This window comes from Prosopis cineraria, unplaced genomic scaffold (assembly GCF_029017545.1).
Source record: "Prosopis cineraria cultivar Desert tree isolate PC_DT_omini unplaced genomic scaffold, ASM2901754v1 PC2, whole genome shotgun sequence".
Classification (NCBI taxonomy): domain Eukaryota; kingdom Viridiplantae; phylum Streptophyta; class Magnoliopsida; order Fabales; family Fabaceae; genus Prosopis; species Prosopis cineraria.
Genome location: NW_026555333.1, coordinates 42809685 through 42827549, shown reverse-complemented (window position 1 = coordinate 42827549; position 17865 = coordinate 42809685). Strand labels below are relative to the sequence as shown.

General features: G+C 34.3%; 3 protein-coding genes across 4 annotated transcripts; 1 reads left to right on the top strand and 2 right to left on the bottom strand.

Annotated features, from left to right (window-relative positions):
• The first annotated feature begins 2709 nt into the window (after positions 1 to 2709).
• LOC129301855 (uncharacterized) lies at positions 2710 to 6114 on the top strand. The gene is made up of 3 exons (XM_054940467.1): positions 2710 to 3514; positions 4429 to 4592; positions 4731 to 6114. The coding sequence occupies exons 1-3, from the start codon at positions 2890 to 2892 to the stop codon at positions 5823 to 5825; spliced, it is 1884 nt and encodes a 627-aa protein (XP_054796442.1). The 5' UTR covers positions 2710 to 2889; the 3' UTR covers positions 5826 to 6114.
• A 1160-nt stretch (positions 6115 to 7274) lies between these two features.
• Positions 7275 to 10200, bottom strand: LOC129302155 (pentatricopeptide repeat-containing protein At4g14170-like). Its single transcript, XM_054940836.1, has one exon. The coding sequence runs from the start codon at positions 10089 to 10091 to the stop codon at positions 7644 to 7646; it is 2448 nt and encodes an 815-aa protein (XP_054796811.1). The 5' UTR covers positions 10092 to 10200; the 3' UTR covers positions 7275 to 7643.
• A 1196-nt stretch (positions 10201 to 11396) lies between these two features.
• On the bottom strand, positions 11397 to 14556 carry LOC129303739 (G2/mitotic-specific cyclin S13-7-like). 2 transcript variants are annotated; one of them, XM_054943244.1, is made up of 9 exons: positions 14296 to 14556; positions 13997 to 14069; positions 13858 to 13879; positions 13544 to 13756; positions 13292 to 13417; positions 12949 to 13197; positions 12176 to 12337; positions 11882 to 12063; positions 11397 to 11748 (listed from the first exon to the last, which is right to left on the bottom strand). In XM_054943244.1, the coding sequence occupies exons 1-9, from the start codon at positions 14333 to 14335 to the stop codon at positions 11598 to 11600; spliced, it is 1218 nt and encodes a 405-aa protein (XP_054799219.1). In that variant the 5' UTR covers positions 14336 to 14556; the 3' UTR covers positions 11397 to 11597. The 2 variants fall into 2 exon arrangements, with proteins under 2 accessions (XP_054799219.1, XP_054799218.1); XM_054943243.1 differs by having other exon boundaries at positions 11398 to 11748; positions 13973 to 14069.
• Positions 14557 to 17865: the final 3309 nt, after the last annotated feature.

Below are 17865 nucleotides of genomic sequence, written 5' to 3'. Positions count from 1 at the left end.
ATAAAAAAATTGAAGTGGACCAGCCCCATTAAAACATAACTGTCTCTCTCTCTCTCTATTTTTTAAAATAGATTTGGGCCCAGACGAAATTTTAGGCCCAACATACATGAAATCGAATCTCTAGGATCCGATTTCTAACCCGTTTCTGCTTCCCCTTCCAGCAGGGGGCAGCTGTGAACCAAGAGAGCTCAGAGACAGGGAGATGCCATCGTTTGGAGCTAGGGGAGACAATGCCGTCCCTATCTCTAGAGACTTTAGAACCTCCACCGCGCCGCCAGCTCCAAATGATGCCGCAGTCACTTCTAACAGTGAGGTCACAGCAAGGAGAAAGGCGACTCTACATCAACTAGAACAATAGTGACGCTGTGAAGGAGAATCTCCGGTAGCTATTTTCGCCGATTGACAATGGCAATGACTCACAACAAAGAAGGTGAAAGTTCATTCAAAATTGAAGAATTTGGTGAAGCTTGATGATGATGATGCCAAGAAGAAAAGAAAAAATGATAGAAATTCATGAAAAACAAATTCACATAACAAAATATTTGAAGATCTTGTCTATGGTTTCTTCGCAAATATGACAAGATATAAAATTCTTAGACTCATAAGAAAAATTATTATCATATAAGCATGAATTGCTATCAATATATATCATCATATACATAAAAGGAATTGAGATATATAAATTAATGATTATAACGAGGCTCTGATGCCACGTGTTAAATTTGTATATCTCAGTTCATATAAATAAGTAAAGTAATGTATGCGTACATGAAGAATTCATTGATCGCTTGAAAAAGCTCGATTACCCCAAGTGTAGACAAATGCAGAACCCACTGGTTCCCAGAGTCTTCAGAGAGTGTAGAGATAATGGAGCAGTAAAAAAAATGAGTCGTGTGTTTAATGGTTATCGACTGATCGACTTATAAGGATCATATTGATAATCGCCTTATTAAATAATAAAATAATTATATATTTTATTATCTTTGACTCAGTTAGTTAAGAGATAGGAAATAACTGACGGCTACTAGGTTATAGGTTGGGCCTCTACCCATTGGGCTCACTTGTGTGGTCCACCTATCACGGTCCACACAAGATCATAAAAACCAATTTACTTTTACTTATTAATTAATGTTAATTCATAAATAAATATTTCAACAATTAATTATACCCACCTTAAAACATTAAGAATGTTTTATATTTTTTAATATTTAATCTTTAAAATATGTTATATATTTTTCAACAGGAAGAGCTGGGGAAGACTTCAGACTTCTGAACTTCTTAACCTGCTTTCAGCACATTTCATATTCATAATGCTTAAAAATTATCATAATATTAACATAAATAGCATAGACATTTCACAACTAAACTCAACTGAATGTAACTACGGAAACCAAATGGAGAAGAAATATTTATTCCCTCAAATCCCTTATAAAACACAATACAAGCATGGAGAAGAAATGGCAGAAGTGAACCAGCAACACTAGTTTTTTTTATAAATAAGAAACAATCAAAACAACAGCAAATAAAAACTAAAACTCCTCCATGAATGAAGGAATAGAGTCACCAGCCACTACGTGAAGACCCATGGGGAGAGATAAGGCACGTTTCGCTAAGGAATCAGCTTCTGAGTTGAACTCCCTTCCAATGCATCTCATATCAACCTGCCAGTCTCTTTGAAGTATTTGTTGAATTTCAGCAATAAGCTCTCAGTCTTCATGAAGGTCGTAATTATTGGCTCTTAACAGAGACAGTGCTTCATGACAATCACTATGGATTCTTACATGCTTGGTTTTGATATCCCAAGCACACTTTAGACCCATATAACAAGCCCATAATTCTACCGTCAGATTATCCCCCTTCTCTAAACGAAGCATGAAAGCTTCAATGATATTCCCTTTGGTATCCTTAACTAGACCTCCATAACCCTTAGAATTAGTAGCAGCCGCAAAAGCCCCATCAACATAAACAAAGAGGTCATCAGTAGCTAAGATAGTCATATCCACCTGATTATTAGGACGAATGCCAGCAATAGATGTATTTTATAAACGACAGTTAGCCACGTTCATGCAGTTAAGGATAACAGTAGCTTGTGTGATGACACTCACTGTAGTCGATCTTCGTCCCTCAAAAACTCTCTCATTCCTACGTTTCCATATTGCCCAACACAGAACAGCAAACAAATCACACCACTTGAAATTATTAACTGTTACCTGAATCTTGAGATTCATCTTGCACCATTCACGTAAGTCTGTGGTAAAGAAAGCCCGTCTTTGAGAAGGGCGTAATAATTTCATCCACACTTCCTTAACTTCAGGGCACTGTCTCATCACATGTAGAGTGTCTTCAAACTCCTCAGGACAACAACTACACCAGCAACACTAGTTTCACACAACACTCGTCGAACCCACCCTAACAAAAACCTCCAATGCCGTCACCGTCGAACTCGACTGAATACTCCTCAACGTCACCGACCATTGCTCCGTGGTCTACGTCCTTCTTCGCCGATCACAACTACACATACAAGTTTAAATCTGTCTCACCAGCATGTGCAAGCCGTTCTCTTCTATTCTCAATCATTTTTTTTTTTTTCCAAAAATTGTTTTGCAGGTGCATCTCAGTCATTTTCTTTTTCCTTAAATTTAAATATTTGAAAATTTTGAATATATATATATGTATTAAAAAAAATAGAAGGAAGCACAGAACATTTTGCCAAAGATCCTCTATCGATTTCTTCAGTCAAAAAGAAAAAAAGATCCTCTATCGCCTATCGGCAAGGATTTATCTTCGTCTTCGGCTTCTTCTACATCAGCTCCCCCTCAGGCAACCAGCAAGGTAGAGAGCCTTCACTTTCCATCTTGTAATTTGAATTTCCATGAAACCTTAACAACAATGGTGGGACCCAAAAGGCATTTCCTCCCTCTCGTTCTCATCTCTCTCACTGCTTTCTTCTTTTACTCCTACTACCACTCTTCTCTCCCACCTTCAACCTCTGAATTTAACCCTAATTTGACTGTCTCTAACCCCATCCACGCTCAAAGCTACAATCCCAGTTTAACCAATTTTTCTTTCATCGTCAAAGTTCTTGGCTTTAACCGCCTCGATTCACTCTCTCGGTGCATCCTGTCCCTGGCCAATGCCGATTACCTTGGCGATCGTGTCCACCTCCATGTTTACATCGACCATTTCGCCCACCAAAATGGGTCGTCTACTACTTTGGATCAAAAACTAAGCGAATCGCATCGGATTTTGGAATTTGTTGATGGGTTTGATTGGAAATTCGGTGAGAAGCTTGTGCATTATCGGACGACCAATGTAGGTTTGCAGGCGCAGTGGTTGGAGGCGTGGTGGCCAAGTTCTGATAACGAGTTTGTTTTTATTGTTGAAGATGATTTGGAGGTTTCGCCGCTTTATTATGAGTTCATTAAGAGCTTGATTGTGAATTTCTACTACAATGCTTCGAATTATAGCCCATCAATTTATGGAGCTTCATTGCAACGACCAAGGTTTGTTCCAGGTACTATTATCTCATTTTTTTCACCTTAAGAAGCATGCTTCACTTGTTTTGTTGAAATCGGCTGAAGGTAAATATTCCAAAAATATGGCAGCTTCATAGATGATATCGTCTGTGTTAAAAGTAGAGACAATAATGATATAAATGACTTCTATAGATTCTCTTTTAAGTGAGCAATCAGATTTATACTAACTAATTGCTCACTGCTTCTGAGGTTTTTGGATTCAATTCCTTATTGGACAAACCTGATAATTATCCTAGGGGTAATTAGATGGGAGCGCATGTAGTCTATGGTGTTCCCTCAAGCAGGCCTAGTTTGGATCTTTAGTCAGAGCATCAATAAAAGTTATTCTCATAGCATAATAAGTTAAAGCATGGTATTACGGACGCATTGTTTTAATGTAAGGGAACTCCTCTAGTTGGGTGTGACTATGCCCTTCACGATGTATTCAGGATTTGGGGCTTAGCTGTTGTGTAGATGTAGAAGACATCTATGAAGCGAAAAGAAGTTCCACATGGTTGCACCTTGTATTATTTTGAAATTGGTTATGGTTATTACAAACTAGAGAATGGTCAAACTCTTGGCAAGAATAACTCTGTGACTTCCCTCTTCTTCACTACGTTATTCTCTCCTCTGGTAATTTTCTTCTGTTGGTTTATCACAAAAGTACTTAGGAAATATGATTTTCAGTTTTTAAAAAACATTTGCCTCACTATCTAGTTCCTGAATTTTATCCGTGCATAATTCAGTCCCGAAAGTTTTTAACTCACTTCACATTATATCATGTCAGTGAGAAACAAGGCAAATATATATGCTCCAAGACTGTATTTGTGGACTGTGGTTATTGTTAATCACTAAAACTTTCATAACTTTTATTTACCCATGTTTTACTAATAACCATTGGTTTCCAACTCAGGTAAACATGGAAACAAATTGCAATTGGGTGATGAGACAAGACTTTTCCTGTATCAATTGGTTGGCACATGGGGTCAAATTCTTTTTCCAAAGCCATGGAAAGAGTTTAGGTTGTGGTATGACAAGAACAAGGCAAAGGACATAAGGCCACTTCTTGAGGGGATGGTAATCATAAACCTTCACCTTAATTATGTTTTAAAAATTCTTTGTACTATCCTCTCATCCCATTTCTGGTTTTGTTGGCCGCCTAACTTTGTTAAGTTAGCAGTTTGTACCTAATTTCAGTTCTAAAACCTTGTGCAGGTAACTACAGGGTGGTACAAAAAAATGGGAGAGAGAATATGGACTCCTTGGTTCATCAAATTTATTCAATCCCGTGGTTACTTCAATATTTACACAAACTTTTTGCATGAGAGAGCTTTGAGTGTTTCTCACAGAGATCCTGGAGTCAACTATGGGAAAACTGCTGGACCTGACTCTCAATTACTAGATGACAGATCTCTTGATTTCAATATTTTGGAAATGCACCCGTTGAGTAGTTTAAAATGGTTTGATTTTTGTTTCAGAGAAGTAATCCCTGGAAGGGTTGTCACGAACATGGATGAACTTGGACTCTTGCTTCCCTATTTGAAGAATCAGGACAGTGTCTTTTTGGTGAACCTTTGTGAGATTTCAGATTCTCTAACTAGAAATTTATTGTGTCACTTTGAAAGGTTAAATATCAGGAATTATATACTTTTTGGCCCTGAGTCTGACTTCTTATTTGATCTGGCAAGGAGGGGACATCCTGTGATTAATATAGACCAATTTGTCAAAACGGTTGGATTGTATAAGCTTACTTCTCAAGGTTCACAGTTTGAGGCCGTCAAGAGCATTTTGGCAAAGGCTTATATAATTAAAAAATTTATGGAAAATGGGTATAACTCGTGGGTGGTTGATGGGAACATGCTTTTTCTCAGTGCTGATCTATTTTTAGATTTAGAGTCCAAGGATCCCAACGATGATTTCTTTCTTGCAACAAGCTTGGAACTCTTTTATGCCAGAAGCTCAAATACTGCTAAGAAAATGTGGGACAATAACTTCGTATCAAAAGTCGTAGCCATGGTAGAGGATCTGGCCAGAAAAATTTCACTTTCCCATGGTAAGCCAAGTTTTGTGCATGTTATGGCAAACCTGTTAGAAGAAAATGGTGCAAAGTGTAAAAAACTTGATGAGACTACTTATGGCGTGAAGATTGGATCTGGTAATGTTAATAAATCTTATTTAGGGAACAAAAAGTTGGTGTATTGGTCAACTGAAATGGGACTCGAATCAATTCAGAAATGGCTTGAAGAGTTGAATTTGTGGGTTGTAGACCAGGAATCCTCATGCACTGCTGTGGTCTGTCACAAATCGTAGCATTTAGTGGCAGCTAGGAGTAGCTCTAAGTTTTTTTTTTTTTTTTTTTTGCCCCGTTCTATCTTAATTTGCTTTACATATGTTTCCATTAACAGTATACTATCATTTGTAACAAAGTTAAAAATTTCTGCCTGTATGAATCTTAGGCATCTTGGGCAAGATGAAGCTAGAGAACCTGAGAAAGCAGCTTGAAAAGTTTGTAGTAAGTAAAGGAATACTCTTGACCATCTTCCTTTGTAAGTTGGATACATGATTATTTTCTTGGTAACAGAGAGTTTGATGCATAATACTTGAGTTGCTGAACCTCTGAAATCTTGCCCTGCCAGACGCTAATGCCTCATTCTAGACCCCTAATTTTGTTTGTTGACCGACTCTATCTCCTCTTATAATCCATTATAAATTTTGGTGTGCAACGTGATAGAAGTATTTTCAGTTTTTTTTTTCCCCAAGTGTCTGCATTGGCAAGATCTTTAGGATACAGGAAACTGAGGAATATCATGCAAAGGATAGTGCATTCTAAAGAAAATAATCTTTCAGCAACATGACAAGCCAAAACAGATTTGAATTAAACTCGTGAAGCAGGTGAATATTGCTGTCTAACTTTCGTGTGATCTCCGAGCTCGAGTATATTCTGAAAATATCAAAATGGGCAAATCTTTCTCGAACTTAAATAACCTAAAGAATCAGAAGTTTAGATGGACTTCAAATAATGCACTTTATGTTATGATAAGCGTAACGTTGTTAACTGCATTTTTGAAAACGTTCTATGGGTATGTATGTAAATGGGTGAAAAAGCGAGTTGGCCATATTTTTCTTCCTTTACATCGTAGACAACCCTCTATTTCAAAGTATAAAATAATTTAAATTATGATGCAAATGATAATATGACGCTTAAAAGTCCATTTGTCAACAAAGGAAAGAATGCTCAAAATAAGGTTTGAGTGAGTGATTATCACCTGAATTGTCCAAATTAAAACTGAACAATGCAAATTTAATATTATTTTATTTTTATATCCTTTTAAAATTTTTATTTCATTATATAAAAATATAAATAAAAAATAAATCCGAACCATTTAAATCAAATTTGAAGATTACATATTTCACCATCCAACAAAAAGCCTCGACTTGTTGAGATGAAGCATGCATCACTAACGATTAATTAAAGGAAATCAAACCAAAAATCCCTGCTTGCCTTGTGTTCTGTTCCATGTTACAACTACTATACATGCCTCGTACGTCTTGAAAAATTTCATGCCAGTAAATAGAATGTGGTTTATTTGGCCAAAAAAAATACTCCCTCCGGTCTCATTTATAAGACAAATTTTAAAAGATCTATTTACTCTCATTTCTAAGTTACGGTGTGACTTTTTAAATAATATTTAAAAAATATTTTTAAAATTACTCTTTGTGAAAGAAAAGAAGTAATATAACACCACCTTTTGAATTTGTTATATAAGAATATTGATATTAATGAGATTAATAGAAATAATTTATAAAGAGGACTGAAGGAGTATAAAGTAATACGGTCAGATGCCTTCAACTATACAATCCTATCTCTTAGACATTGCTCCAGAGAGGTCACAGCAATAAGCCAAAAGATTTGGATCTTTCTCAATTTCTTAGAAAATTGACCATATCAATTTTGTGTGAGAGAGAGAGATTCCTTTCTGTATAATCCACTTAAGCAGTAGATTTTACAATGTGCATCTAAATTTTACACACAAGCTCTCTGTCTCTCTCTCTCTCTCTCTCACACGAAACATTAAACAGTCAATTTACCAAGACAATGAAAGGATCCAAGTCCCCACAACAGGAAATTCAACATTCTGATAGCCAAACGCCAGAATCTAAGCCCTCAATTTTCTCGCCAACAAGAAATGCATGCACCTGGTCTCCAATTTGAACCCAGCTACAACCAGGATTCTTCCTCGCTCCCCTTGATTTCATCAACTGCCGAACTCTGTCAGCCTCCTCCCATCTTTCAGCTTCTGCATACATATTTGAAAGAAGTATATAATACCCGCAATGCTGAGGCTTTAACTCAAACAAATGTTCAGCAGCCCAACGTCCCAATTCTACATTGCCATATATCCTGCATGCTCCAAGCAGTGCACCCCATATATTAGCATCTGGTGCAATAGGGAGTCCCCTAATAAGGTTTGCTGCTTCTTCCATAAGACCAGCCCTTCCAAGGAGATCAACCATGCAAGCATAGTGCATGTGTGTTGGCTCGATATTAAGATCCTTCATCTCCATAAAGTATTTCCTTCCCTTCTCAAGTAGCCCACCATGGCTACAAGCTGATAAAACTGCAATAAATGAAATTGAATCATATGCCACACCATCTTCCTTCATTGCCTCAAAGTAGTTAATTGCAGTGTCCAATTCACCTAGCATTCCATAGCCCAAAATCATTGTATTCCATGAAGCTACATCTCTGTTTTCAATACATTCAAATATCTTAGAAGCAATATCTATTCGACCACATTTTGTATACAAGTCCAAGAGTGAATTTGCTGCAAAAAGATGAGTGTGTAAAAGCTTCCTTACGAGAAAGCCATGAATCTCTTTGCCTTGCTTTATTGCAGCCAGGTTTGCACAGGCTGATATTACACCCATGAAGGAAACATTATCTGGCTTCATTCCTGAAAGTCTCATTTCTTTAAACAAATTTAGCGATTCCAAGCAATCAATCGTCTGAGAGTAGCCTATAATTAGTATATTATAGGAAACTTCATCTCTAACAGATATGTCAAAGACATTTTGAGCAAGACTTAAGCCCCCACATTTTGAATACATGTCAGTCAGAGCATTAGAAATAAACAAATCAAAGGCATATCCAGCGCGAATTATCCTGGCATGTAGTTCCTTGCCAGTGTGCAGGAAACTTAATCTTGCACAAGCTGGAAGAATATTTGTGAAGGTTACAGAGTTGGGAATTTCACCATAAGTTTGCATTTTCTTTACTAGGTCTAAAGCTACAAATTCCAACCTGTTCTGAGTTAAGTTTGCAATCATAGCATTCCAAGATACGATGTTTCTGACACCCATGTTGTGAAAGACAGAGCATGCCATCCTTGGATACCCTGTTTTTGCATACATATCTATCAACGAGTTAGCAACGAAAACATCAGATTCAAACCCCATCCTTAAACAAAAGCTATGAATTTCCTTTCCCAGTTTACAAAGTCCTAATTCTCCTAAAACTGGCAGCATACTAGAAATGGCAATTGAGTTTGGTGTCATTCCTGAATCAATCATCAACCTTAAAGCTTCCAAGGCATTCATATTGCGCCCAGTATAAGTAAAACTAGTGATAATTGCATTCCAGGAAACCTCATTTCTGTCAACCATCTCATCAAACACTTTCTTTGAAGCTTTTTCATTCCCACATTTCCCATAAGCATCTATCAATGCATTCTCAATTTTTACGTGGCCCGACAGACCAACCTTCAAAACATAACAGTGCACTAGTCTTGCCATTATCTGATCTCCAGTGTCAGCGCAGACTGGCAAGACACTGACTATGCTAACCAAATCCGGTTTAAAGCCAGACATCATACTCATTCCTTTAAAGTACTCAAGTGCCTCCGCGTTAAAACCATTAAGAGAAGACAAACCTATTATGGTATTCCACGATACCTTATCCTTCTCACACATTTCATCGAACACCCTCTTTGCATCAATTATATGTGCACAATTACCATATAACAGCATAAGGGTATTACCAACGAAAACATCCCCATCAAAACCCAGCTTAAACGCAACACCATGAACCTCCATACCCTTTTGAAGCTCCGAAAAATCCGAACACTCCTTCAGAACAAAAGGGAAGGTATGTCCATCAGGTCGAATGCCTGAACGAACCATCTGGTTATAGGTCCTCAACTCATCGCGAACACCAGCAATGGAGTTAGCCCGTACAAGGGTGTTCCAGAAGAAAGCATTGCGACATAGCCCCACAGTTTGCTGAAAAAGAAACCGATAAGTTCTGGAATCTCCATATGAGGCGTATTGAAGAATGAGGGAAGCAGCGAGAGAGACACTAGCGGGGAGGAAGCTAGTGAGAATCCCAAAGGCGTGAACTTGCTTGATTTGGGGTAGGTTGTGGGAGAGAGAGCAGAGTTCGAGAAGATTTGGGTCAATCTGAATCTGAACATTGCAAAGCGAGGAGGAGGCACTACAGAATGAGAGGAATTGGATTTTGATGGGGGAAGAAAATATTGAGGTTAGAGGATTTTTCTTGAGAACATGGCTAACGAACATGGAAAATTGGCTAGTGTCTCTGCGTGTGTTCAAATCGGAGAGAAATCGATCGTCTCTGTGGGGGTGTTGGCTCTTCCGGTATTTCCCCTCGGCGCGAGTTTCGCTTCGCAGACACTACTGCCGTTTCAAAAATTTTCCGTCGGCTTGGTAAACTTGCATGTTCTTTTTTTTTTTTTTTTTTTTGAATGGAAGCCCGTGAAAAGACTGTGCTAACTGACATGACATGCTGAATCATGTCAGTACAAAAAATTCTTATAATTAAAAGGGGCAATGTCAAAAATAAATATATTAAAATTATTGATAGAGATTTGATGGGTACATAATCAAAAGTAACAGTCTAATTTTACATAATAAAATTTCTAATTTCATTAATAATAATAAAAAATAAGTAATTAGTAGAACTCATTATGAATTAATGAGAGAGTTTCAATTGAGTCAAAGTATTATTAAATTTGTTAAACTTTTTTACTCAACAAATGTTGAGTCCTCTCAAACTACCCATGAACTCATTAACTATATTTAAAATATTTAATATATTTAAAAAAACTTTTGTTTCAATTGCCTTGTTTGCTCCGTATGAGACCGCCATAAAAAATTGTACCAAAAGAATTAACGAAGCTATTTGTATCTAACCTAACCAATCGGAAGAGTCATTTAGCTTTAGTTCTATCCCTTTTGGAGTGTAAACTTGCATGTTTTGGTTTATGGTGATATTGGCTCCATTTTAAATGAGTTTTTTAATTTGTCTCTTGCTATTAATGAAACAGTGCGTAATAGCAAAACTCTTAAATGTTGATATCAAAATTAATTTTTTGTAAATACAATTATCGATAGCAAAAATTATTTGAATTAAGATTAAAAATTAATCTTTTATCTTTAAAATTTAAAAGATTAAATTAAAATTTTATATCGAATTTGAATACTAAATGTGAACTTTTGTCTTTTATTTTTAATCAAGATAAAATATTAAATTACATTTCCTTATATGTATGATCTGGATTAAAAAAAGTTCAAATCGTTTTATACTTGGAGAATTCCATAAATCCTATAAGCTAAGCCTTTTTTTTTTTCACATGCAGGTACAGGCCACTTACAGGTGCCACTGGGGTACATGGAATTCCGGTCACATTGTAATTATAATTTTATGAAATTCCATCTTAATTTATTTTTAAATTATTGTTATATAGTTGTCGATTTTAACGATAATTTTAATACTCCGTTCATTTCAATTTGTAAACCTCTTTTTGGGACAAAATTACACATATCAATGAAATTCATTAGCGTAATGCAATGGAGAAAAGCATATCCGTTTCTCCTTCATTCTGGCAACAATTATCCAGAAACCAAATACTGCAGTTTCTTTCACACAGCAAAATCCAAACCAAGAAACCTAGTGATCATTACAGACATGATCCTCCTCCTAAACAACACTGATGTTGTACTACATAAAAAAACCATATTACTACTATATCCATCATATTCTCAGAAATTTCCCAGGCTAAAATATCAAATCTGTTCATGTGGAATTAACAAGCTTCTTGCTGGGGGAAGAAGAGCAACTGCACAGCGATCTGGATTGCAGAATTTTTTGTACACTGCTTTCAACTTGCTTTCACCAGCCAGTGAGTGAAAGCTCACCATGAGCTTGGCACATTCCCTACACCACCATGAGTTTGCCACATCATTGCTACATGCTCATTAATCATATATCTCTTCGTGTGGGTGGGTGTGTGTGTGTGTGTGTGTTCTGAAACCAAAAAAAAAATAATAATAATAATAACTGTAACTACCTTAGTTGGTCCTCAGAAAAGCCTGTGTAATGTTTTAAAGTCTCAGTCCAGAAAGGGCTCCTATCAAGTGTGCACCGAGCAGCATACACAGCAGAAGCAGCAACAACAGAAGGGCTATACAACATTACTGTGGCATAGTGAATTAAGCTCAGTTCTGCCAGGAAATGCGCCATGTTCTCCATCTATAAAAAAATTCATTGCCAGAAAGAAAAATTGTTGAACACTAATGAAGACAAAGATTTGGCACTTGGAATATCTTTTAGATCAGCCAAAATGAACAATATAATAACATACCTCCTTATCAGTGGGAGAAGAGGCTTTGATATAACGAACAAGGAAGACATATGGTGTAGGAACAGTTAAATACCATTCCAGCTTCCTCAAGATTGTCTTCTCCATCACCAGAATCTGTTCTCTTTTATAGGCGTTGTCTGATATGCACACAAAGTCATTCACCTGCATTATTATGCAAAAACATCAGTTACTTTAGTCACTCTCATATCATACATGTCTGATGCTTTAGAAACAACACAACTGAGCAATATGTAGTGCTTTTTCAGTTACTTTATACGCATATATACATACATACATCATGTTTAGAGACTAAAGATATGATATGAATTATCATGTTTCTATTCAACTCTCCTTATCAAACGTGTCTGGGACACTTTAGATTACACAACACAAATGAGCAATATGTGGTACTTTTTCAGTTACCTTTGATTACACAACACAACTGAGCAATATGTGGTGCCTTTTCAGTTACTTTATACATATACACACACATGAAATTGCAATTAAGAAGCTATAAATTGAGTAAAACATCAACCTAGATGCAATGAATTGTATAAAATTACCATCATGTCATCATGTTTAGAGACTAAAGATATGATATGAATTATCATGTTTCTGCTCAAGTCTTATATTAGCAAACATGTCTTTGATAGTTTAGATTACACAACACAAATGAGCAATATGTGGTGCTTTTTCAGATACTTTATATATGAAATTCCAATTAAGAAGCTATAAATTGAGTCAAACACCAGTGTAGTTGCAATGAAGTGTACCTCTGGAGCCCAAATCTCCTCATATTTGCAGGCTAAGAGCATGGAGCTGATGCCAACCAGCTGAAGCTCCTTTCTGGACACAACCTTCATGGAAAGGAAGCGATCCACAATGTTTATTGTCAGATGAAGAGTTTCAGGCATGAGTTCAAATTTACGATGTACTTCTATCAACCAGTCCACAAGGATTGCTCTCATCTTGGCATTCACATCAGGCTGCGATCCCAAGTAATCATGCACACGGCTATCATCCTGGGGTTCACAAAAATCAAACGTTAATTGAATCAAAGAGAGACAGAGTCAAGGGTTGCATTATTATACGAATACATTGAACATTGATTATTACTTCTGCAAATTTGTAGAACTTGTAGAGTTCGTCAATGTACTCAACAGCTGCCAATTCATTGTCAATGTCGGCTGCATCAACGTCTACCACGTGGTCCTTTTGCTTGTAAGTACGTCCACAAGCAGCCTGAGATTCATCAGTCATTTAAATTTATCACACCACTCTGAGATATCAATATCACAGATCCACAGTACGACAAGATTTGTGTTCTGAAACAGAGAAGCTTTGGATGAGGAAGAAGAAATGAAATACCTTGCTTCGAGCAGAGAGGATTGCACTGAGGGTCTTCACATTCTTCTTAGCTGAGTGCTGTCTTGTATTCCTTGCTTTACCTGGTTCCTTCTCCTTCTCCTTCTCCTTTCCTTCCTCACTTTCTTCATCAGAGCTAATTATAATAACTTCACGTTCTTCTGGGTGAACAGTCTTCCCTGCTGCTAATATTTTTGTTGTTGCAAAGCTTGGTTTCTGGAATATGATACACAAATAAAAAAAAAGTTTATTTCTTTCCAAAATTATTAATCATTAATACAAAATAATATATATATATATATATATATATATCTCACCTTGTTCTTGTCTGCTTCTTGCCTGTAAGACAAACAAGAACAATTAAACTATTATTAACTAATAACTAAAAAACATGGGTTTGCGAAGCGAAATAAGAAAACGACAGAACAAAACCTTGTGATGCGCTTAGAAACATACACAAGATTCCCAATATCCTGGAGAACACGTCGATTCCGTCCTTCTGCTGCTACATTCTTCGGCTTATTTTCACCTACAAAACGCTTTTCCTTTCAGAAATATTTTTTGCCCTGATTTTCAGAAAGATACACGCAAAAAGATGCACTAGAAACTTTAACAAGACTCGTCGAGGAGTATGCTTTCTAGTTTGAAATGAAAGTAAAAATTTGAAGTCATAAAACCCTAAGAAAGTCATGAAAAAAGAAGTTGAAGAACAGATTGCATAAAATCTCAAAGAAGAGCCGAAGAAGATCGCATACCCCTTTGCAGTTCATTTGGCAAATAAGCTCCCGTAGCCATGTCTGCGTCCCGCTCTTGAAGGTTATTCCCGAAAACGCCTCCAATAGTCGAAAACAGCGACGAGAGGAACACCTGGAGACGACTGTTGCGCGTCTCTCCTCCGTCGGAGTCCGTGTCCGTCGCCACCGTCGGTCAATATTCAGAACACAAAATTCCTCAACTCCTTCCTTCCTATCTCTCTCTCAGATGATCCTTTTCCTTCTGTCGGTGATAAGTTCTGAGTTCTGAAAATGAATATGAAAATTTGGGAATTTCTGCATTCAGAGGATTGTTATATACCAAAAGGGTGTGTCACTTGGAGTCGAGCGGACACCAGCTCCAACGGTCAATTCTTTATCGCATCTATGCCGTTGGATGACCGATGTATCTAACGGCTATAAGCCTTTTCCTGATTCCCTCATCGGCTCTTCCTCTTAACTTCTTTAATTTTTACTAGCCGTTTTTCTTTTTTTGAGTTTTTTTTAATGAGTTCTTGAGTTAAAATTTTTTACTAGCCGTTAATGTTATTTTCAACTTTGTAAGCCGTTTATGTTATTATTTCACTTAATTAATTAATAATTTCATTATATGGAATTTGTTCTGCTAATTAAGTAATTCACTGATAAATAATTCTCACATGCCTACTAAATTGACTTGCCTTTTTAATCTAATAAAATTATTTCTATATTTCAAAATTAATTACTCCCTCCGTTCAAAAATATAAAATATTTTTAATTGAATCTCACTCCCAATAAAATAGTTACTTACTTTCAAACGAACCCTATATTTTTATATTTACCCATATTAAATAACATATAATAAATTTAAAATCACTATTAATAGGGACACTTTTGAAATAAAAAGTAATGATTACATCTCGAAAGACTAAAAATACTTTATATTTTTTAACATCCAACTCTTTAAAAAATACCTTACATTTTTAAACGGAGGGAGTAACAATTATGTAGTATTCTTTTTTCTTCAATTTTATCATGTATATTTTGATTTCATATTAAATATATTCATTTGCAAATAAAAAATAAGACCAACTTTGATGCAAGGGAATAATTGATTTAAATAAATAATAATCAAATATGGTGCACTGGCAATTGGCATCAATTAAAATCACGTGAATTGAACAAAATGATAAAGAAATGAAGAATATAATGAAGCAAATGCTGGAGAAGAAGACACTGAAATTGTACAGAATATTAAGGCACATATCAAGTAACTTGATGCGCATAAAGCGAGTTCAAGAGCAAGTAGTTGAGGGTGAATAATCTTCATTTGCTAATATATTTTTCTCTTCTAATATATTGTGCCCTATTTTAAGAAGACTCTTTTTGTCATGATTGCATGAAAGAAAACTTATTTTTAATCTCAATTATCGTACCCTCAAAATATACCCTACTTAGGTTTAGACTTTATATTATCAACTTTCCTAATTTAAAAAGTGACATTTGGAGCGAATTAGAAAATCTACAATCATTTAAAATGTATGAAAAATCAACTAAAATTAGTGCAAATAATATAAGCTCTCGTCAATTCTTATGTATATTTAGTAATTTACTTAAGGAAAGTTTACTCATTACTTTTAATACCTCGAGAGATATTTTTTTACCATCGATAAACTCTAATTCTTGTACTTGACCAAAAAAAATATAAAACTCAATTTTTTTATACTTATGTTGTTTTTTGTTTAATAACTTATTGATGTATTATATATGATGATTTTTGTCATTACAAGGATTTCATATTAGTATTTTGCTATGCGTTCCTTTTTCATTGCTAATTATTTATGTATGTAATTGTCTGATTTTTTTAATAGACAAAGCTTATGTGAGACCAATCTTAATAGAAATAAGGCATGCTTCTAAAAACACTTATAAAGATTTTTATAAATTGCTTACTAGTCTCATTCACAATGAAATTTAAATTTATTACAATATAGGTTATAAATTAAGGTAGCATTTAAATAGATGGATTTGAATTCAAATTTTAGATTTAAAATCTATTTATTTAAATATGGATGGTGTAAAAAATTTTAAAAATGAAAAAGAGACGAGCTAAAATGCAAAAAGAAACGGAATATTAAAAACAACAAACTTATTTCTGTTATTTAATTGATAAGACATGAGAGATGAGAGGGGTAAAAAAAAAAAAACAGACACCGATAGTGAGAACATGAACAAAAAAAAAAAAGAGGATTGGAGTAGATAAAATTTCGATACTCCTTTTATTGTATTTATGAGGCAGAAAAAAAATTAATTTTAATCTTATTTATAAGATACTTCACTATTTTCTTTATTCATTCTCATATTGCTACTCTTATTAAATACTAAAAAATTTATCAAAAATAGTTCATTTTGTCTTTATTAATGGATAAAAGTGGAAACTTATTAAAATTTAGGGTTAGTATACAATTTGAACCCTAAACTATATATCCAAAGGTAATTTAATTCGTAAATTTTTAAAAAATATATTTTAAACCTTAAATAATTAAAGTTGAAGCAATTTAATCCTCACAATTAAATTTTAACAAACATCTGTTAGTTTTTTAAAAATTGAGGTCTAATGTATAATTTTCATAAAATTTCACTTTCTCTCTCTTCCTTACCCTCATTTGAAAAAAATGGCACATTAGATTTCATTTTTAAAATAATTGACAGATATTTGTTCAAATTTAATAGTGGAGTGAAATTACCCTAATTTTAATTGTTTAATATTCATAATATATTTTTTAAAAGTTTAAGATTCAAATCACTCTTGGACTTATAGTTCATAGTTTAAATTGCATATTAACCATAAAATTTGAGATAAAGTTGATGAGATTTAAGGTTTCCTTAATTTTGATAAAATATGTTGAAAGTAACTTATAAATAGAATTAAAGAAAATCACTAGAGTCTAAAAAAATTTTAAAATTATAAATAAATTATTATAAAATATGAATTTGGCCTAGGACTTTCATATCTATAAATAAAATGATTTTGTCTAAATTCAAATTTCTACACATCCAAACACACTACTGAATCCATTTTTATTAATTATGTGTATAATATTTTTGAGCAAGTAACATCACAGTTGGGAAAGGAAAAAAGGAGAAGAATGACATTTAGGTTCTAAAATAATAAATCAATACCAATTAAGTTCTTCATAATTTTTTTTTAAAAATTTGAAAATATTAATATAAATTATTACAAATTCAGAAATTTTAGTTATAGATAAATATTTAAATATTAAATGAAACTTTTAGATTGTAACAAAATTTTTTCTTATAATTGTTTAAGTTGATGCTTATAATTTGTTTTATAAAAGATTTATCAAAACTTAACTAATAATCCCTCCGTTCAAATATATAAGATATTTTTAATCTTTTGAGATATAATCATTGTTTTTATTTCAAAAGAATCCTAATTGATAAATAATTTTATATATATTATAGAGTATTTAATATGAATAAATTTAAAAGATAGAATTAATTTAAAAGTAAGTATTCACTTTATTAAAAATAAAATTTTATTAAATATATCATATATATTTTTTAAAAAAA